This window comes from Ambystoma mexicanum, chromosome 2p (assembly GCF_040938575.1).
Source record: "Ambystoma mexicanum isolate Mex_15411 chromosome 2p, UKY_AmexF1_1, whole genome shotgun sequence".
Classification (NCBI taxonomy): Eukaryota; Metazoa; Chordata; class Amphibia; order Caudata; family Ambystomatidae; genus Ambystoma; species Ambystoma mexicanum.
The window spans coordinates 1,158,678,809-1,158,702,187 of NC_090923.1; the positions used below are offsets into that span (position 1 = coordinate 1,158,678,809).

Genomic DNA, 23,379 nt, shown 5'->3' on the forward strand with positions numbered 1-23,379 from the left:
CGTGGGACCAGTCGGTAGTTATACAAAATTCGGCTTCCTTCACTATTTTATCAATCGTTTCATAATTGTGTAACAGTGCAGTATTCATTTTCCAGTAGTTAGACTTGGGGATTAAAAATGACAATGAAATCTCGATTGAAACAGGTGCATGATCAGTTATGATTATAGTATCAATTTCTGCAAGAAGAACATTCTGTGTACATTGACCAGTAACCAGGAGCATATCAATGCAGGAGTAAACGTTGTGGCACCCTGAGTGGAAAGTGTAACATTTATCTGAAGGATGAGTGAGCCTCCACACATCTACAAATTGGAATTCGTCTAACAGTGTATGCAATGATTTGTGGTTCCCCCCACCCACAGTGCAAATAGATCTATCACTCCTATCTAATAGCAGGTCCACAGTCTCATTAAAGTCACCACCCAGCAATATATTGCGTTGGCCCATTTTCGGGAGGAATTGGGCAAGTGATCTGAAAAAAGAACCATCACCACTGTTTGGGCGTAAATATTGCGTATCCCGAGAACAGTGTTGGATCCTCATAGTTATAAAGACGATCTGGCCTTTATTGTCCTTGTCTGAAAAAATAATAGACAAAGGCAGACACCTTGAATTCGTACAGTAGGAGGAGGAAAAAACTGAACCCACCCAACCTCTTTTCAGTTTATCTGCATTAGCGTCCAATAAGAAGGTATCTTGTAGAAGGGCCAGATCTGCCTTTAACTCATTGAATTGGTCAAAAATTCTTCTTTTTTTTTGGGTTGTTTACACCATTAACGTTTCAAGAAATTACTTTCAAATTGTGCTTACTGGAACCAGACTTTTTAAGTATGTTATTTTCCCAGCCAAACACACAACACAACACGGGCAGAGACAAAACCAAACAAACAGTAAACACTAAAACACCTACAAACTTCCTGTTATGGTCACAACAAGCCACAGAGCGCTTTACAGCCTTGATTGCGCTCTGATTATTCCAATCCCCGCACCCCAATTCACTCCCCAAGAGCACCTTAACTACATCATCAAGGTTCCATCAACAGTAAAAGTAAATATAATACATCTAAGGAAAGCCCATTTAGTAATTCAATACTGCCACTAGTGGAGGCTGCTGGCATTTAATCCCGATATATAACATGGCCTTTTATTTACCTTTTCTCATTTGAATGGGCATTGAGTGGGTGGATACATCTTAAATATGTTATCAGCTACTATGTCAAATGGTATCCGTCCAGTTACATGTTACCCAACAGTTATTTTATCCATTTCCAAGATGTAAAAATTGCATGTCTATATCCCTCAGGACAGACCCACTATCTATAAGCCTTAGGTCGTTTGGCAGTTGTTTGGTTCAAGTACCTTGAGAGATATTTGTGCCGCCTGTTTACACAGTACTCTATTGAGTTTGGGATAATGTTTGTAAACCTGTGCCGGTGCATGGCATTCATAGTACATTACCCCAGCCCATGTAAAAGTAAGTGCCACTCCGGATATCCCCAGGTTGGGCCGCAGGCATCTGCCACTACTGGCCCATGCGGACGACATAGTCCTGCTGGCCCATACGCCCCGAGCCTTGCAGCGTCTTATTGAGGATTATTCCTCATTCATGGATTATTTCGATCTAAAGGTTAATGCACAAAAATCGTGTCATGGTATGTAGCTGGGGGAAACGTTCCCCCAGATGCCAGGCCATGTTCAGCAAGGGAGCGCTGTCTATAGTTTTGACTATATGGTTGTCAGATTTTCTGCAAGCTTTGTTGCCGAAGCCCATGTTAATAAGCAGACTGCAAGATTCAAACAGGCTATGGGGATGGGGGGGTGACCGGAGCTATGGGCATGTTTAAAGCAAAACCGTTGGAGCTTGTACTTAAAGTTTACAATGGGAAAGCTACCTCTGTTGCTAGGTATGGCATGGAGTTGTGGGGGTATAGCAACGTTGGGCCCATCCAGTTGGTGGAGAACCCCTTTTTCAAGAGTTTTGGGGCTTCCCCGATTGGCCCCAATTTATGCAGTACACGAGGAAATGGATTGCAGGTTTATCAGTGATATTATTAGTCCAGACTGCAAGCCATTGGCTCAGAGTCTGGGGAAACAGTAACGCTGTTTTGACTTGTGAGCTAATGAATTACATGGTCCCCAGGGATGCTTATTTGAAGATCCCCTGGCTTAAGCAGGTAAAAGCCATACTGGTGGAAGTGGGTCTGGCTCAATGTTTCTATATGTCAGAGGTTATGTCTAGCAAGGTTCTGAAGTATGCCAAAGTAAGAGAACTCAAGCATATCCTGGAAAAAAGGGAGTCATTGGAGATCCTGAGGCCTGCCAATAGGAAGCATGCGATCATTCCGGGTACAGGTCTCCAGAAGTATGGTTCTACCGGTGGGTTACCGGCAGACATGCCTTAGTTTATCCGCCGCCCAATATCCCAGTGTTATCGGGATGTTACAGGTAGCGGAGGAACGGTAAGTTCTCATTCCCGTGGAGTCCCGATGGGAACACTGGGAACTGGGAACACTGCTTGAGCAAAAAAGCTGCCGGTAGGGGCAAGAACTACTGACAGGTCAGGCCTGATGGTAGTTCATAGCCCCTAGCAGCAGACTTGTATTTTGCCGGTCCAGAACTTATTTCCGGACCTGCAAACTTGTAATGAGTGCCCATGACTTGGACAGTCCCTGCTTATCCAACCCAAGCCGATTCCAATCGTCTCTGGTGAAAGAAAATGTGTCCAGTAGACTTTGACTTAAAGATGCACACTGTACCAGTTATTTGAATTCCACTTCCACCTCTGCATTTAAAAGAAGTCATAAGAGCTACATTTTGCAAATAATAAGTAACCTTAATGGAGGGAGCTACAGAGGCTGCTGAATTGGAATATGCAATGCGGATATGCGAGTGTCCCTTAGTTTGTTCCAACAAGAAAAACAAATGCAGGTTTTGTGTGTACCTTGCAATGCTCTGTGGTTAGCAGATGAATATTCTTTATTTTATCCACTTGTGTCTAAAATTACCCTTACATGGGGAATGAAAAAAAGGCACAATTGTTGCTGCTTTAACAGGGTAACTTATTACCAAGTACTGCTCGCTCTCACTGGCCCCATTACAACAAACTCATCTGTGAACATTGGAACTAAACTTGGTTTCTTTTGATTGCGGTGTGGTGCATTCGGCACAGCTGGAGACTGGCAAATAGTAAAATGCGTGAGTGCTTCTTGTTTGCAAGTCTGAAAGTCATTGGCTGACCTCTTCAAGCAGAACAAATGTGCATTTTTTGTGTTTAAGACCCGTTGTCGGGTCACATTCAAAGCACTGGATGTGACAAATTGGATATTGTGAGAAACCTAAAGGTGTGTCACACATCTGTCATCCAGGTGGCCAGGACATGGCCATCGCGATTGGAACCAGTTCCTGGGGGTGGACCAATGCGGGAGGGACATCTGGATGAGGGGTCTTCGGGGAGTGAAAGTGGGGGTATCCCCTTCCCTGTAAGACCTTTTCCCCATCCTACCAGGTAGGATACCTAGAAGCTCAACCCCCCACCCCCTTTCCCGACATACTTTCTCACAGATAGTTCGTTGTGAGCGACAATGGGCTAACACCAGAGCCGTATACTTGACATGTCCCAACACAAGGGCCGGGGAGAGTCGGGCAATTACTGATATTTACACACACCTGACTTCCATCACACTTCCCCCCACAAATAAAAGGCAGGGCACAAAAGCACACTCTGCAGTAATTCCGAGATGGCAGTTTAAACCGAGGAGAAAGGCAGCGAGACCAGAGAGGGCTGCAAGGAGGGAACTACCCTTGACCTTTTCGGAAAAGAAAGATGACTTTCAAGAGGCCTCTAGGAAAAGAAACATAAGACCGGGAATTGCAGCTGAAGAACAGTGCAGTGTGTGTAAAAGGTACACAGGGCCCTCCCTCAGTGATGGCCAAGGCGGGGAGAAGCGATTGCTGCCATGATACTGTCCTTGGCTCCGACATCAAAGCAGCGCCAATGAATTCAGCACAGCCGGTGAATCGGAGAGACTGATGGCAGACCCGATTGGGTTGCGATCAAGGTTGCAAGCGGCAACATTGTATGAAGAAAGATGAGGCATATGTCATTGAACTTTATGAAACCGAAATAGGTACCAGATACAGAGTGGTCTGGCGCCACGTGGGTACTCACTCGAAGGTCTTTGTTTGGTATCTAACTGGGAGTGTGAGAATTATTGAACTGTGAAATCGAAGTGGTCCTGCAATGGGTCAGGCTAAATACTGTGCACATTCAAAAGTCTTCGATAGCCAATGGGAAGTGAAATTGGTCTGAGCCAGGCTGAGGGAGACTCATTATATAAAAGGGGATCTGAGCCCAGAAGAGGTGATACGGGGTGAACCATGAGTCACCCGAGAGGCGATTGCTGTGACAAATGTGAACCTGACTGATGGATGTCTGCAAACTAAAATTGGTCTGAGTCCGTCTGAGGGAGGCTAATTATATTTTTTAAAAGCATCTGAGCCCTGCTGAGGGTGATTCAGGGTTAGGAGTGACTCGCCCGACTTGGATATTTGGAAAGGAACTTTTTTGTTTTTTTGGTACATTAGGCCCTCTGAATCAAGAGACTTTGAATGTAAGAGACTTGGGCACAGAAGGCCCTGATGTTGGTAAAAGGAACTGTGTCCTCGTGCCGAGGAAGCCCAAGAATGTGCTATGCTCAAGTGAACCGCCTTGTCCCGTGCTAAAAACATGGGGAAGGGAGGCCAACGGCCTGAACATCCTGGCTTATTGTTTTGTGAACACTTCTTTCTTTTTCATGAACATTACCCCACGCTATTTGTAACTTAGCAGTAAGGATTGGCAGTAGTTTTTTTATTTTTGACGAGACGCCACTAAGACTGCATTATTATTATTTTGATGGTGATGGCTTGCTCCCATCTTAGATTTAGGTTTAGATTGGCGTTTATCACACCCTTCATAAAGTTCAATAAACACCCTTGAACTGTGGTCACTTGTGTTTCTTACTTTGATACCATGCCTTCCTTACAATATGCAGGAGACCCCAAAGCGCTGAAAATCTTTTCTTTCTAATTTGTAACGAGTCTGTTTAACACGCAGCAAGTTTATCATCCGGTCTTTCTGATTTAAGCAAGAATGGTTCAATGGCACTATCAAGAATCGACAGATAAACCTGAGTGTGCATAATTGTATCGAGGGCAAGACCGCGTCAGGAGCTGGAATCTGAATTTGCTATATTTTAACACAGTTTCCAGTACTGCAAAAATAATGATCAGTTCTGTCCTGAGCCGCATTGCAGGACCGTGGAAAAATGTTTAACCACAATCGGTGATTCAAAAATCGCAGCAGGGTTGAGGTGTCCACTTCGTTAAGATGCTTTACCTATTAACACAACGGTCACCCACCCCCACCTGGTAAACAGTTCAACACCCACTGCATTGCTTCATGTTGAACATGGCATCCACCCAATTGCTTTAAAACCCTGGACGGTAAACCAGTAAAGCTGATTAAAAAGCATCCAAAACTGTTTATATGATATATATGTGTTTCAATATTTCCACAGAGGAAAGGGAGAGGCCATAACTTGCATGCAGGCCTATGAATTAATTACTACTATGCATTAATCAAAGTGCCCATTGTGTAGGTTGGTGCTGCCTCCTACAGCCCCTGTTGATATTTACTTTGCCCTGTGCCCTTGCAGTATAACCAGTGCTGGTTCACTGCAGTGGAGCACAAGCAAATGCTGTAAGTAGGTGATACTTTGGACACACACATCCCAACACTGTTTTTAAAAGGACCCAGAACCTCGGACTGTTTCCTATATGTAGCTGTGTGCAAGAAGTATTACATTTACTTATTAATTTGCACTCTCAATATTTGTTTCTCGCATGCCACGTTTCTTTACCTTAACTTGCTTGCTCCCTACATTTTTTTCCCCCTTGGGTCGAATACATCTGTCTGAGCTAATTGTTCTTTCCCTTGTATTTCTCACCCTCTAGTTTCTTTCTTTTTTGTGTCCTCTCCATTTCACTCTCCTCTCTTGCTTCCCAAATACTCTGTCCTCCAAATCTGGCACACCTTTGTGTGCAGTGCACCCACTCCCTAGCTCTGGTTCCTTTCCCCTTCTGTTTTCTCTTCTTTTCTCTTACATTTTTCTTCTCTTGTGTCCTCTTTCTTTCTTTCTCCTAGCGCCTTAACGTTTTCACCCCTACGTCTGCAATCGCCTCACTTTTGATTGATTCTGTTGTCTTTGCTGCAGGAATCACTCAGTCCATGTTGGAAACCCTCATTCCGAAAGCAGAGGAAGATTTTGTTATGGTGGTCTTGGGATCACACAGTGGTCAGGTACTGTTTAAATGATAGATTTCGAGTCCTTCGATTATGGTTTAGAGTGGCATGCTTAAGGCGCCGTCGGCTCCAACTACAAAGCTGAGCTAATATTTGGCATTCAACCAATAGGCAGTGTCGAACATTGTTCTATCAAAAATATATATTTGTTATATACTCTATATTTTGGTTCAAAGTTTTAATGTAGCGTGCATGAAAGACATGTTGCCTTGCCAAATTAGAAACACTAAAACACACAGCATCACAAACAAGTATGGCAAGCCTTTAGTCCAAGGATTCTGCTAATAGGAAAGGCTTGAGAGTTTCTCAATCCCATGAGCTACGGTTGAACTCTAAGGGACACCGGAAGCCTGTTTTATATCAAAAGCAGAGTTCCAGAAAAGCACAAATATTGTGGTAGATTTCTGAAAATGTCAAGACACAAAGAATATTTGCTCCTTATTGCATAAGGCTCTCCAATTTCTTTTGGTTTTTTATGTAAGAAGAGGGAGGAGAGCAGTTGAGGGTGTGGCAGCATGGTGACTTAGTCCCTTGCGTGCCGAAATCCCTTGCATACCAGAATATTATGATAGATGGGTCAAAAACAAGTGACTTAAAACCCACTTTAAATCACAAGCAGCAATAGAAAAAACAACACTTCCACCTGCAGTTTGAAACTAATGTGTGTAACGTTCAGGCTTTGTTGTTCAGGGGATGTAGTGACTATTAATAACCAGGTGAGATCCTGGTTGTAATGGTAGTGTCTCTTCTGTGCCAGCTCCTTTCAAGGTTAGTCTTTAGCTCTGCACGGTTGTATGCCAAAGCTAGGTTTGGGGATTACACATGGTTTGTGAGTGTTCCTTGACCCTTTTGTGAAGCTGGGAACTGATCGGTAATCACTGAGCAATAACGGATAGATACTTCTGCCGCAGAATTGGCCCCAAGTTGTCTTATTCTATATGTTATTGGTGCTCATGAATTTCAGCAAGAAAGCCGGCCCTGTTTCCACCATTAGGTGTTGCATGGATTCTACCCAAAGGCTTTGCTTCAGATGACATTCATATGCAGGTGGGCCCATTCTGACTCTCTTCCCCACACACTCAAATTCTCAGAAATGTAATGTGTTTTCAAAGTTACATTGTTTTGCTGCCTAAAAGTAAGTAAAGAATGTGAAGCATAATACTCACCTCTGTGTCTTTGTATAATTTGTTCAATTGTTGTATCCAAGCATTAGACCAGCTAGAATATTGGGACTGAATCTTGCACCATAGGATCTGCTGAAAGTTGACCCTTTCTCCCTGGCTGTCAAACTTTCTTTCAACGCTGGTTTATTACAGAAAGATAGCCTTTGTGTACATTCATGTCACAACTAAGCATTGGTTTATCTTCATTCTAGCTTTTTCCTTAGTCCATCAGATGCGTGATTAAGGTACACACACATTTGTCTGACTGCCTGCTCTTGAGTGCGTTTCAGGGCTGCTAATAGCCTGGATACATCAAAGGCCTTTTTACAGTACACCTGTAGTTGACAAGCATAAGTTAAGAAATATGTAGGCATCCCCATATCTGAATCTGTATCCTCACTTTACTATAAGAAGCATCTAGTGGAAACAAAATATTGACTATTCAGAAAAACATTGCCTTTCGCAAATGAGTACATAAGCTCATTGTTAACTCTTTCACTGTCATTTGAGGGATGCAAGGGTAGTAGAGGTAGGCTCAGACATGCCATAGGAGGCTTCACAAGTCTTGGGTTGGAAGTTGCTCTTTCATGCCAGTGTCCTCTGTTTGAAGATTGACCTTGCCAATCTGCACTGCCCTGGAACATTCAAGGAAGTGTAGGCACACCATTATTTTAGTTTCAAGCCTAATGAATAGCCCTTGTTTGCAAACTCTTCTTCACGTGTTACGAGACCACAAATGTGTCCATTTCGACAGTGTATTTAACACTATTTGATTCAATTATACTGGGTGCAGTTTCTCCTCTTGGCCTTTAGAGATTTGCTCACTCTATCCCATATAACCTTTATAGATGTTTAATTGTCCAATACTTGGCATCTGTAAATGTTCTTGTTCCTCCTAATCTTGAGAAATATGTCCTTTGCACATGATCCGCTCGTTGGACTCCCTTTCAGTTCTTGAGATAGCATCCTTGGTCCCAGGCCAATGTACTCCTTTATTTTGCAAGGGAAAAACAGCCTGTTCATAGTCTTTACACTTCCTTATCCTGGGCTCATATTTTGAGGTAGCTAGGTTGATTGACATAAGCCGTCGTCCATCTTCTTCTAATGGTTGTCCTAAACGTTGAATATATACCTCTATAATCAAGCTTCTATATGTTTTTTCTACCTTGCGTTACAGCATATTTACAGTTATTGACCAGCGAGTCACTTCATTCTTCGCGTTCATGATTGCTGTATCAATGGGTACATGTTTCTCTTCGTGCTTGTTAGGCAGAAACCTGTGCAGTTCCCTCTGGGACCACTGCAAAAGATTTAAGACTACAGGTGTTTGGCAGTAAACCCACTTGGTAGCAGTCTGTACCACACAGATTCACTTGGTAGCTGTGGCTGAGCAGTCAGACTTCCCTCAAGAAGAGTTAGGTAGTATACAGAGTATTCACAAAAGGTCAAAAGAACATAGTAGAACAAGTAAACACTGACCAGGGCTTGGTGTAAAAGAGATATAAGTATTTATTTAAAACCACATCTAGTAAAACACACAGGCACTAATGTTAAGCAGTTAAAAAACACGGTCACTAAAAGATATACACTCACTTAAAAGAATATTAGACAATTCTTAAGTAAAGCCCCACTTATTTTCAGACAGCGGTGAGCGCTTAACACAGATGGCACTCTAATAATTCGTTTTAAATAGGGAGAGAAAAGCAGTGTATAATTTGAAACAGATCCCAACTCTTTCACAAGAACACAACAACAGAGGAAGGCAAAGTAAAACTGTGAAGTTAGAGTTCAGAAGGCCGGATCCACTTTAAGAGGATCAGAACGAAATGTGTCCAAGGTCACACGGTTGCAGTGCACAAAAGTCTTGAAAAGGTTCAGAAAGGGTTGGACCAAAGAAAGGGACCAGTTAGATGGTCAAGGCGGCCAGCCCAGTCCTGAAGGTTAAGGGATTAATATTACTTTGTAGCAATCTTTAGAAAGGGAGGCCTGGCGGACACGGTACCTTAAAGTGGTGAGAATACTCCAGCGGGGTCAGTTGTTCTGGCAGTGGATGCAAGTTGGTGCTTCGTCCGGGGGAAGAGAGGATCTCTTCGGGGAGGAAGACAGGAGTCCGTTGCACTGCCAGGGAAGAAACCAGCCGCGGAGTTCTCAGGTAAAAGGAGCGGTCCTTTTATTCGCGGTCCAGTGGTAAGTGGCTATCCGGTATGCCAATTCGACCACAAGACGTCCTGGGATGCGAGGAAAAGAAGGTTAACTGGTTGTGCCCACCAGTCAGGGGAAGAAGCCTCTCCAGCCGGGAGATCTTCTCTGTCGTCGGGAAGTGGTGAGTCGGTTCCGCAGGGCTCCACCGGTGGTGTCGTGGTTGGCCGGCTCAGCTTCTCCCTCGTCGGATTCTCAGGTCCTGTGGCGACTTCTGAAGTTCCAGTCCCCAAAGCCCTGCTTTTATGCAGCACACCCCCATTCACTCAGCCTAGCTGTCAATCAAACATGCTAAGTGGTGAGCCGGCCGGCTCACCACTTGGGCCATTCACACAAGACTGCGACTTGAGTTACCAAGGTAACTCAGTCCAGGGTGCCTAAACCCCCTCTCACACCCCCTGTGGTACCCAGACAGAGAGGCACCACTTTTGGAGGCAAGGACTCGACTTGGGTTGGAGTCACAGAAGAGAACACAAACGCCATTTTAGAATCGAGTCCTGGCAAAAAATACCAACCGGCGAATTAATATTAAATAAATAAACCGGCGGTATGTTCGAGGCTATGAGAATTAAATAATTAAAGTTGGTAGCCTCGAACAATGGGAAAATCCCATAGGGATATATTCGCGGTCGAATATAAAAAGTAGTATCCACTGCCACCAGCCAAAACTCGATCAGGGGGGACGGAGACGTGCCCCCTCGACTAACAGACCCCGGGGCAATCGAATTGCCCTGACCAGTACGTCCACAATATGATGGTTTGTACCAGTTTCTGTTAATAATTTGGGACTAGTAAAGCCAATGGTGACTTTACATGCCCTGGGAGACAGTAGTCAGTCCCAGGGTATGGAGTCTATGGTGGGGTGTCACTATGACACCCCTGTGTCACTGCACGGAGGGTGCTGTGTAACACACATAGTAAAAACACATGAGACCCTATGGAGTAAAGGACCCCATAGCCCATAAAACACATTAACAGTCAAAGGAACACCATAAATCATGTCCAAGAGTGGGAGAAAAAGAGTCTCACTCTTGGCAGGAGAAAAAAACAAACTCCAGAAATCCAGCAAAGCTGCTGGGGGACTCACTAGGTTAGGAAATTCAGCCTGAAGAGAGAATTCTCCCTAACAGTGCTCCAGTTACATCGTCATCCTTAAGTATTTTCATATCGTTTCAGTATAGGTTCTTATATCTTCTTTGTTGTTCTTTTGCTGTCATCAGACTTTGTTTTAACGTACATCCGTTCTGTTCATGGCTGCATTTTGACAACTCAGCAGGGGGCATCCTTCTTGGTAGCATTCTTACACTCTTTCAGCTTGTGGGTAGACTCTAAATAGTTGCCTGAATGCATACTGTCTCTCATATACTTGACGTGGTACAGGAATATTGCAAGGATTCAGGGACAGGTTCCCAATTTTTCTTAGTCTGTCATTGCAAAGGGATGGTTCTAATGGGGCAGAGACCAGGGAGAAGGTGTCCACCTGCTCCTCTACATTTTGAAAAAAGAAGGCACATTGGTCCTGTAAGTAGTCATCACTTGAAAGTGCAATGTTTGGGGTGGGCACAGGGAATAGGTTGCTTCAAATTAATGTGTAAAAGGTTGAGCGTAGTCGACTGTATGGTATGGTCTGATCAGGATTTTTATTTCTCTTCAGGTTGGACGCATCCTTCGCAAGGATAAGGAGAAGAGTCGAGCACTGGTTCAGCTCTTGCGGGATGAGGTGAACGTCCTGAAACTGGACTTTGATGCCATCTGTCACTATGTGGGTGAAACCCAGGACTGAGCTATGGGGAGGACGGCACATCTTCAAGTATTTCCTGAGTGCCACTGAACTCTTCTAACTCTACTGCTAGGTCGAAAAAGTGTCATGAGCTGGGACTTAATTCTTCCTGCTAGATAAGGGAGAGCGCACGTCAATTCAATTATCAATACAATTTTCCCTACCACCTGGCTTCCCATCAGGGTGTTGTGTTCAAACACTTTGGAAACAAAAGAAAATGGACTGATCTACACCCAGCTTTCATCACACAAGAGTTTATGTGGATGAGTATATCCTTTTTAGGTTGTAAATAAAGTTTTTCCTATTTTTGTGGTCTACACTGTCTCGGCTGGGGTGTCCCTCATGTGGTAGAAGTGAGCAGGTGTAATGGAGCAGTGTTTAAAGTTCAGATTGGACTTCGAAGCAACCATACTCTTAATATTGGGCAGAGCCCTTTTGTCTATTACAAGGCATGTAGATAGATGAACCTTTTGGGACAGCACCTTTTCAACCGAGAATGTATTTTAAGGGATGGTTTACTTTGACCTGGAATATTTAATTAAAAACTGGTATGTTTTTCTAATGTTTGCTTTTCCGGTAACGCACATTTGATGCTCCAAATGGGTTCTCTTATCTCTTACTTCAGACTGTTCCTGAATAAAAGCAGTTTTTTCACCATATCCCTTTACAGTACACTGATTTCGAATAGATTGTGTCCTCCCACGTATTCCTCATTTTATGATATTTCATAGTGTCAGATTTGCTGCTTTGAAAAAAGAAATTCTCGGCAGAGGGTGCTGTATGCGATGCCGTTGTGTCGATGTCCCTCGAGGGTCTCCGTCGAGCTTGGACATCATCAATAGTATAAATAACACATGCAGCACCCGTTGGCTTCCGTTCCATTTTTCCGAAAGCTTTCGCTTTGAGTGTTTAACTGCGTGCTTCCATTTTCATCAAGAAAATGTCTTCATCTTCAACTCCTTCGACCCCCAAAGTCAGGATTTAAGAAATGCTATGACTGTGTTCGAAGATATCCATTAACGACCCTCACCGCGTCTGCCTGTGGTGTCTGGGATCCGGGCACCGTACCGATGTCTGTGTCCTGTCATACCATGACAGAAAAAGCTCTCGGGGAGCGCAGAGGTAAACTGGCGGTGAGGAGGGCGGCTTCGAAGTCATCTTCAAAGAAGGATTAACACTCCGGAGAGTCTAGGGACTCGTCCCGGCACAAAAAAAAACGGAGGTCCCGGTCAAGGAGTCGATCGAGGCAGTATTCGTCGAAGAAGGAAAAGAAGAGATGCCATAGGTCTGCCTCTTCTTCTTCCGATTCCTCTACTGAGGTAATCGGATGCCCAACTAAATCAGATTCCCCTAGGAAATGAGATGCGCTTAAAAATGAAATGATGCAGATATTCGAGAATGCGGCCTCGACCCCCTCGAAGGAATCACGCAAAGGCACCGCCCTGGTTGCTCCTTCGGACGACTCGGGGAAGTCAAAGGCTACCACTTCAAAGCAAAGCGGTAAGCCGCCGATTCGTTCTCAGCCCCTCCAGAAATCGGCGAGGGTATCAACTCGAGAATGGAGTCCTTCTCAGATGCCTCAGAAGAAGAACAACTCGTCGACGCATTCAATGACTTTGTTGACTCCATTGGAGTCAAGCCTGTCGACGCAAAAGTCGAAGGTAGCGCTGAGCAAACCGGCGCCATCGTTGACACCATCAACGGTTACCTTGACTCTTGTCGAGGCCTTGGCCTATTCCGGAAAAGCTTTATAAACCTACTCTGAAGAAAGACTTTTTCAAGTCTATGGCCTCAATTTATGAAGAACAGGCCTCTGAAGAGGATTCCCCTCCTTTTGGGTTGCAGTTTGGCACTCAAAATGCTCCTGAGGAGCTTATTAATGGGGAATCCAAGATGAGAGACCTCTGTGATTGCCTCCAGTCGGCTAGTGGTCTTGATACTTCGCCAGAGCTAGAATTTGGCAGGCCTGACCCTTCTGAACATGCAGATTCCATGTATAGGAACTCATGAATAAGGTCACGGAATATATGGGCTGGAGCAGAGCTTCACCTGCCTATGAACAGGACGATATGACCGATATCTTGAACCAAGGCCCTCAGAAGGACCCAGTTTTGACCTTTCACACAGCCCTCCAGAGGAAGGTCACAGCAAATTGGGAAGCCCCAGAATCTGGACAGGAACTTTGCTAGAAAATACAGACTTTCCAGCAACGATCCAGAGAACCTAACCAATCACCCCACAGCTGAGAGCTTGGTAGTTCAGGCCGCCACATCGACCAGGCAATCTACTTATCCCTCTATCCCCCTAGATAGAGATGACAAGAGGGTGGATGCCTGGGCTCGTAAGAGTTTTACATCTGGTAGCATGGCCTTGAAGTCTACAAATATCACCTGTACCCTTTCAAGGTTTACTTATACCCTGTGGGACTGTATTGCCATGGCGGCTGATCACATTCCGGAAGGCGAGCAAAGAGACGGCTTCCTGGCTATAGTGAAGGATGGAAAGGAGGCAATGGGAGAATGTCTCCTGTCAGGACTGGATACTGCTGACCGCATCAGGAGATCCATGGTTTCTAGCAACGTACTACGTAGGTTTACGTGGTTAAGGAAGTCAGGGTTTTCACCAGATGTGCAGGCCAGGCTACTCAATATGCCCTTTGATGGCTCGAGGTTGTTCGGCAGCAAGGCGGATGAGAGTCTGGAGAAGCTGCAGACCTCCAAGGCGGCAGCTAAATCCCTTAGCGCCTCCATTTGATAATCTCAACAACAACCCTATTCAGCCTCATCTTCCTGGAGGGGTCGTTCTTTTCGTTTCTATTCCTCAATTGGAATAGGAAGACATGCCGGACAAAGAAGATTCCCTCATGGTGGACGAGGAAGGGGCGCTAAATCAGCCACAGCAGCGGCATCTTTACCCTCAGCCGCTGCTGCAGTTGCCGCTAAGCCACTCTGAGGCCTTGACCCACAAGAACCCGGTGGGAGGCAGGATTTCTCAGCATGTGAACAAATAACGGAGCATTACTTCAGATGCTTGGGCACTGGAAACAGTAGTCCAAGGTTACTGCCTTCCTTTTCAAAAAAGGCTTAGAGATTATCCACCAGGATACAACTCTGTCAAAATTCCAGATACGCTCCTTCTGCAGGAAATTTTAACCCTACTAGAGAAAGGTGCAGTAGAACATGTACCTGTAGCGGAGAGGAACAAGGGTTGGTATTCCTCCTACTTTCTCATCCCAAAAAAAGACCGAGGATTGAGATCCATCTTGGACTTCAGAAACTTGAACAAGTTCCTCAGGAAGGACAAGTTCTAGATGGTAACACTTTCTCAGATCCTTCATGCTCTCCAACTCCAAGACTGGTTGGTATCATTGAACCTTCAGGATGCTTGCTTTCATGTGCCAATCCATCTCAAGCACAGAAGTTACATGAGGTTGGCGGTTCTCATTATCAGTATCGAGTTCTGCCATTTGGGCTGACCTCCGCCCAAGGGTTTTCACCAAGTTGATTGCGGTGGTGGCAGCGAGTCTCGGGAGAGGGGAATTAATGTCTACCCCGATTGGCTGATCAGGGCTTGTTCTCCCAAACAAGCCCTGGAACATCTCCGTATCACATGCCACTCCCTTCACAGACTGGGCTTCTCCCTCAATTACAAGAAGTCCCATATGATACCATTCCAAACACGCCAATTCATTGGAGCGTTCCTGGATACTTCCTCAGGGAAAGCCTCGCCTCCCGAGGAGAGAGCTCAACTCATTCAGCCGATGGTAACACAATTCCGCAATGCACAGCATCTTCTGCCCTTTGATTTTCTGAGGTTGCTCGACCTCATGGCATACTGCATTTTTCTGGTGCCAGAGGGCCGATTGAGAATGAGATCCCTATAATGGGCTCTCAGAACTCCGTGGTCCCAATCGTTAGGGAATATGTCAGCCCAACTGCAAGTTCTGAGCAGAGTCGCTCAAGACCTTCTATAGTGGGCTTCCAAAGACATCTTTTTGGCAACCATGGCCGAAGATAACGGTAGTGATGGACGCCTCACTCACGGGGTGGGGAGCTCACACCAATGAACTGACAATCAGCGGTCGTTGGTCTCCATCTGAGTCCAAACTACACATCAACCTTTTGGAGCTGAGGGCAATCAGACTAGCGCTGAAGGCCTTTCTGCCCTCTGTACGGGGAAGGAATGTCTTGATAATGACGGACAACACAGTGGCCATGTACTACTTCAACAAGAGAGGAGGTGTAGGGTCACTACCACTGTGCAAAGAGGCAATGCAGCTCTGGTTCTGGGCAATACGAGAAGGAATCTCTATCGGCAGTTCACCTAGCCGGAGAGCAGAACACGGTGGCAGACACTCTGAGCAGACAGAGCACAGTCTCCCACAAGTGGGAACTAGCTCCGGAGGTCCTTCAAGAGATCCTCACCCTTTGGGGAACCCCTCAAGTGGATCTGTTCGCGACCAGTGTCAACTGGTATTGCGAACAGTACTGCTCAAGGGAATTTCCCCCAAGAGGAGCTCTACGGGACGCGTTCGTGGTGGACTGGGAATTTCCACTCCTATACATGTTTTCTCCAGTCGCTGTGATTCCTCACATAATCAGGAGATTGAGAAAGTTCAGGAAATCCATGATCCTAATTGCCCCGGCCTGGGCCTGGTACCCGGACCTTCTGGACATGTCCATCTGCCCTCCAATACGTCTTCCACAAAAAGAGGATCTTCTCTCTCAAGCGGAAGGTTGGGTTCTCCATTCAAAAGTCAAGACACTCTGCCTTCATGCATGGTTTCTGAGAGGCCTGAGATACAAGGATTGGTACCTCCTGGACAACGTAATGGAGATTTTGCTTTCGGCCAGAAGGCCAGCAACCAAATCCTTGTACCAGTGTCGTTGGAATAAATTCAGTAACTGGTGCAAGGATAAGAATGTGGATCCATTCCAATGTGGCACACCTAGAGTGCTTTCTTTTTTTCTGTTGCATTTTGCCAATCTGGGGCTCCAGATTGGAACTATAAAAGGATACCTAGCTGTGCTGTCCATTTTTAAGTGCTCCTCTGGAGAGGTCTCTTATTTTAAAATACCTTTTATTGTGCAATTCCTGAAGGGTCTCTCTAAAGTGTACCCCCCAGTCTTCATGTTCCTGTTTGGGATTTAAACCTAGTAATGAAATTTCTGTCATGTATCCCATTTGAGCCATTACATAACAAGGATAAGGGCAAACTAGCAATGCTACTACTCCTCGACCTCTCTGCCGCATTTGATCTGGTCAACCACCAGATCCTATGCAAGCACCTCCACTCTGCTGCCAACTTCTCGTCCTCTGCCGCGGCCTGGATCAAATCCTTTTTGAGCAATAGATCCATGAGGGTCTTTGCCCCATCCGCAGCCGCGGACCCTTCCCCAATTCACTGCGGCGTACCTCGGGGATCTTGCGTGTCACCTACACTTTATAACATTTTCACGAAACCACTCTTTGATGTGCTTGACTATCTGGGTGTCTCCTACACTAACTATGCGGATGACACTTTTCCCATCACATGTGATTATCTAGCTGACACCAAGGCCCTTAACGACGTCTAACTGGTTATCCAAGCCTGGATGGCCCAACACCAGTTATGCCTAAATGATGACAAGACGGAGCTCCTTATCCTGGGCACCTCGCAACGCCTGAGCAAACTAGAGCCGTCCTATCAGTCATTCACCATAGACGGTAATACCATACGAGTCTCGAAAGATACCAAAACGTTAGGTTTTTACCTTGACGCCACCTTATCCTTATCTCGACAAATAAATGCAGTCAGATCTGCCTCTGCATACACTTTCAAACTTATTGCAGCTTGCAGACCGTTTCTTACCACCCCTAAAAGTGTCACACTAGCTAGAACTCTCATTATGGCCAAAATTGATTATTGTAGTGCACTCTACTTAGGTACCAGCCAAGAGAACCTGAACAAACTCCAAACTACCCAGAACAATGCCATTTGAGCTGCCCTAAACATCCCCCGCAACCACCACATTTCAGAATCCAGAATTAACCTAAAGTGGCTACCTGTCAAGCAGAGAATCTCACTCAAAACACTTGCAATCACGCACAAATGCTTGGCTAACAAGGCCCCTATCTACCTCTGTAGTCGGCTGTCTCGCCATTCGACCTCCCGTCCTCTAAGAACTGCCCAGACCCACTGCCTATTGATCCCTAGGTTCAAACTTCAAAAAGCGGGGGGCACTAGCTTCCCTGTCCTAGCCTCTAAGCTATGGAACTCCCTCCCCGTTACTATCAGAGCCGAAGACTCTTTCAACACATTCAAGTCCAAAACCAAATCTTGGCTTTTCGACCAGCACTAAGACATGCTCTTGTCTTACATACTCTGTCCCGCTGACCTCCGTTATTACTTTCTGTACACCCTATGGGTATATCCACTGTTAAGCGTTAGCGGCACTGCAATCACTGTAATGTATGTAGATGGAAACTCTGTCATTATTTGGGTAATGTAATTTTTATGTCTGTACATATGCATTAATGTAATGCAAGTCTTATATCTGTATATATGCTTTATTGTAACTTTGTACAAATTGCGCCCTGATGCCTCCGGGCCTGATGGTTTGCGCGTTATAAATAAAACAAATACAAATAAAAATTAATGTCCTTTAAGGCCATTACATTGAAAACGGTCCTACTGGTTGTCCTACTGGTTTAGACGGGCTAATAAACGGTGGTGTGGAAGGTTGCCCAGAGCAATGCCAGTGGTATAGATTTATTCAAAACCTTCCACCCATCACTTTTGTGGTCACAGTTTGTCTCACTATGTGAGAGAGGGTATGCCCAGACGTGGGTCCCTTTCTCGCTGCACCATAGGGAACCAAGCTGCACCTCACTGAGGAGGCCCAACAAGGCTGAAACATGTCTGCGGTTGCTTGTGTTTCCATGCAGAGGGGACCTGGCCTAACAGTTCGGGCTGGGCTGCTACCATTTGCTGGCAGTACCAGACTGATTTGCATATGGCTGGACCCCTTTTGCAATGGCACAGACAGGCTAAAAAACGGTGGTGTGGAAGGTTGCCCAGAGCAATGCCAGTGGTACAGATTTATTCAAATCCTTCCACCCATCACTTTTGTGGTCACACTACTGGTTGCAATAACATCAGCCCACGGGGAAAGTGAGTTGCAGGCTCTTTCTTGTAAGTCTCCTCATACCATTTTCCATATCCTTAGGGTGAAACCATCTTTCCAACTAAGGTAGTTTCTGACTTCCATCTGTCGCAGAAGATTGCGCTACCAGCATTTTATCCTCCTCCTCATGCAGGGGAAGAGGAAGAGAGACTTCATAGTCTAGACACACAAAAGGGCTCTAAGCTTTTACATTGGAAGGCTAGCTAAATTTAGGCAAGCTGATCAACTTTTCATTGGATACACCGGCCCCAAATTGGGCCTGGCTGTAACAAAACAAACTGTATCTAGGTGGATCATACTGGCCATTGGAGAATGTTACCTCTAAACAGGTAATCTCCCTCAATTTTTGTTTACGGGGGTCAAAGTCTCGGAACGGGAGAACAAAACTAAATACGTTATACAGAAGTGGGACTATTGACTACCCCACTCATTATCCAAACAGGCTAGGCTTGGTGGTATATCTTATCTTCTTAGTTGTTGGTTAATGCCTTCCAACTTGGAAAAACACTCAGTTCTTTCAAAAAATTCATTTTAAAAAAGCTGCCATAATTAACAGCTACCACATGCTATTGAACGAAACACAGAACTATATTGCTTAAACAAACTCAAAAGACACTTAAAATCATCATTCATAAATGAGTCCATATCAATTTATTTTTAAGACAAATTTAGAAAAATTAAAAAGAAAGAAAGCAGAGCATTCAGATGTATATCACAAATCAACACTGCATGATCGACTTAATCAAAACCTAAAAACAGAATCAACTCTATGGGTTAGTTAGATTAATGAAAAAATGACTTAATTCAATAAAGCCCTATTAAGATGCTTGACTTCAATAGTTGGTGAGTCTTTTGTCAAGTGTCGACATGTTTCGGCCCTTCTGGAGATTAAGGCACTATCTCTAGTGTCTCTACACCCAATGTTTTTCCACGGACTTCTTCAGAACAGACAATTTCTTTTAAATCAGATAGGAAACCTCTTTCATATACCCAAACAGGTTTAGCACAATCTAAAAACATACAAAATCGTAAGCGACAAAGGTTCTCTTGTTCCAAAAATATACATATTATCTAACATACATTATACTTATACCAATAGTCACACGTTTTTTACATCCGTCAAATCAAAAAAATCAATCAAAAAAAGGGGGAGACAAAACATGTGATACTTATGTCCCCTCTAGGGAACAACAGTCAATATATATCACCAAGCCTTAACTTGCATCCTGGATGGACATGAGATCAAAGAACCGGCTCCAAAATCGCTGTGACAGGTTGTTTTCTAATTTTCTTATGACCGGGTGTTCGCAGATCAACCTTTGTTCACCGAACCCAACAAATATTAGTAACCTGTATTAGATGAGGAATAAATCTCCTTATTTCCTTTTCTGATTTGATGAGCAGCATATCACTTATAGACTACTTGATTACTTATAAACACTTACTCTCGGTTTTTTATAACTACCGCAAAAACGAACTATAAAATTATTAGAGGTTTCCTATCTGATTTAAAAGAAATTGTCTGTCCTGAAGAAGGCCGTGGAAAAACATTGGGTGTAGAGACACTAGAGATAGTGCCTTAATCTCTAGAAGGGCCGAAACATGTCGACACTTGACAAAAGACTCACTAACTATTGAAGTCTTGTATCTTAATACTGCTTTATTGAATTAAATCATTTTTTCATCAATCTAACTAACCCTACAGTTGATTCTGTTTTCTAGGATTTGATTGTCGATCATGCAGTGTGATTTGTGATATACATCTGTATGCTCTGCTTTCTCTCTTTTTAATTTTTCTAAATTTGTCTTAAAAATAAATTGATATGTACTCATTTATGAATGATGATTTTTAGTGTCTCTTTTGAGTTTGTTTAAGCGATATGGTTCTGTGTTTCGTTCAATAGCATGTGGTAGCTGTTAGTTATGGCAGTTTTAAAAAAAAATATTTTTTTGAGAAAACTGAGTGTTTTACCAAGTTGGAAGGCATTAACCAACAACTAAGAAGATAAGATATACCACCAAGCCTAGCCTGTTTGGATAATAAGTGGGGTAGTCAATAGTCCCACTATAACGCATTGGAGAATGTTACAGGCCTGTGGGTAAGGACCCGACGGAAGGGCTAAGAGCTCATTCCACTAGGGGCATGGCAACTTCTGCGGCTCTGCAACGGGGTGTCCCAATACATGACATCTGTGCAGCAGCCACCTGGTCGTCCATTCACACATTTGTCAAACATTACTGTTTTGACTCTTCCTCTACTCAAGGAGGTCTTTTTTGCAAAGGTCGTTCTTCATTTGGTCCATGACTAAATTAATTGATTCTCCCTCCTCCAAATTGTCACTGCTTTGGGAGTCTAACAAAAGATGAGGATTACGTGGGAGGACACAATCCATTCGGAGAACAAGTTACTTACCCCTGGTAACGTTCTTTCGACTGGATGTTCCTCCCACGTATTCCTCGTCGCCCCTCCCAGCCTACCCTACCGTGCCGTGCAATTTACGTGTATTACACACTGCGCTTTCTGAGAGTTTGCGGTCTTGGGGTACGCCTGGTTAATTCCTTGAAAAAGAGATCTGAAAAACAGAACTGAAGCCAATGGGCACTGCATGCACTATTTATACTAACAATGACGTTGACGCTTGACTGAGACCCTCGAGGGACATCAACACGCCGGCATTGCATACAGCGCCCTCTGCCAAGATTTGTTTTTCCGAAGCAGCCAAGCTGACGATATGAAATATCATATGATGAGGGATATGGGGGAGGAACATCCAGTCGAAAGAACGTTACAAGGGGTAAGTAACTTGTTCTTTGGTGACATGCCTTTCGAAGTTCTGTGCCTTGTTCTGCCATCAAATCTTTTCATAACACCATACACTCTGCTCCTTTGTTTCATTCCACCAATGACCCTGTCTGCTCAATATCTGTATGTTTTTCCTAAAACTACAACTGCCGGTTCAGTTGGTAACATGCTTCATTAAAGCCATTAGTCTTTGCTGGACCTTGTTGTTTTGCTTCAACCGTTTGCCGCCGTTTCTCAGTATCCTGGTCTGAACTCTTTCCAGGGGTTGTCTGGTACCTAAATTCTAAACTGAGACACACCTTCTTTAGCCCCAAGTTCCTCATTTGGCCAAATTGTGTGATGGTAGGTAAATCATTTTTTTTCTTTATTCATATGTCTCATGCTCAAGAGATCTCCGCTGGAGCATGATGCTTAGCAACATTAAATTCAGAAGTCCCAAGGTGCATGCACAACTATGCCGCCTTCCTGGGACCATCCTCCTTCATGCACCTTGCTACAGCAGCCATTAATTTTCTCTGAACAGACCAAATAGGAGCATCAAGCCACATCCGCACTCTTTGTGCTCTAATGTATTTTAATTTTTCAGACGTTCCTCTGTTAAAGAAATGTTCACTTTTGCCGTGTTACTTTGACTTCAATGGAATCTCCTGCATATCTTTTATGGACTTTATTTTGATTAGTGAAGCCTCTTAAGCCTCACTCACTTTGCTCTTATTGTCTGGTGGGCTGGATTGTCTGTATGGCTCCCAGTGCAGATAGAGCATCTCCCATTTCTTTTTACCTTTGTTTGTTTTAATGTATCACAGGTCATCCTAAGTGGAGTGCTTCAGGGATGAGTTTTGTCCCATGTACTTTTATTGTTAAAAAGGTCTGGGAGCCCCCCTACTGAGAAAAAACATGGCCATATAACCTGTTCTATGGGAAGGTTCCCACTAGAGGAGAAATACCCATTTGCATATCAGTCTTTGTCCCAACCACAGGGCCGTCTAGCACCAAAATGCTAGGTGATTCTCCTCTGAACAAGAGTACCAAAAGTACCCCAGACACTTGTGGGGTGAAGCTGTGCTTCTCTAAGCACAGTGGGCAAGGGGTCCACGTTTGGATTACCCTGGGTAATTTAGGGTAAAACCGAAAGTTCCTAAAAATGCACAAAAAGGTCTGGGAGCCCCTCTACCGAGAACGAACATGGCCAAATAGCCTGATCTATGGGAAGGTGCCCACTGGGGAGGGTCTACAACCATGGTTTAGCTCACCGTACCTTTCACAGAGGAGAAATGTCCATTTGCATATCAGTTTTTGTCCCACCCACAAGGGCAGTCCTGCACTGAAATGCTAGGCAATTCTCCTCTGAACAAGAGTACTAACAGCAATCCCAGACACATGTTTCGGAAACCCAAAATTCCTAAAGAAATGCACAAAAATGTCTGGGAGCCCCTCTACGTTTCACCCTAAGTAACCCAGGGTAATCCAGATGTGAGGACCACCTTGCTCTCTCTGCCTTAGAGAGGCTCAGCTTCACCTCACTGAGAAAGCCCAACTAGCCCGAAACAAGTGTCTGTGGTTGCTAATGATACTCTTGTTCAGAGGAGAATTGCCTAGCATTTCAGTGCTGGACTGCCCTTGTGGGTGGGTCAAAGACTGATAAACAAATGGATATTTTTCTTCTGTGATGGGTGCAGTGAACTAAAACGTGGTTGTAGACCTCCTTGAGTGGACGAAATTCCATAGAACAGGGTATTTGACCCATGCTCGTTCTCAGTGGAGAGGCTCCCACACTCCTTTTCTACTTTTACTGTTAGGTAACTTTTGTTACCCTTTCTGATGTGTACATACCAGGCTGATGGGAGGGAGCCTATGTTCATTTTTTTTTTTTAGTGGCACTACCATGCACCAGCGTTTTTACTGCGTTAATGCCCTTTTGAGT

General features: G+C 44.5%; 1 protein-coding gene across 1 annotated transcript in view; it reads left to right on the forward strand.

Annotated features, from left to right (window-relative positions):
- The window catches only part of GPKOW (G-patch domain and KOW motifs), a 458,842-nt gene extending 447,039 nt beyond the window's left edge, over positions 1 to 11,803 (forward strand). The window contains exons 10-11 of the mRNA XM_069645285.1: positions 6,256 to 6,341; positions 11,361 to 11,803. Of these exons, the coding sequence (XP_069501386.1) occupies positions 6,256 to 6,341; positions 11,361 to 11,489 (215 nt within the window). The 3' untranslated portion in view covers positions 11,490 to 11,803. The remainder of the gene's footprint in view (positions 1 to 6,255; positions 6,342 to 11,360) is intronic.
- Positions 11,804 to 23,379: the final 11,576 nt, after the last annotated feature.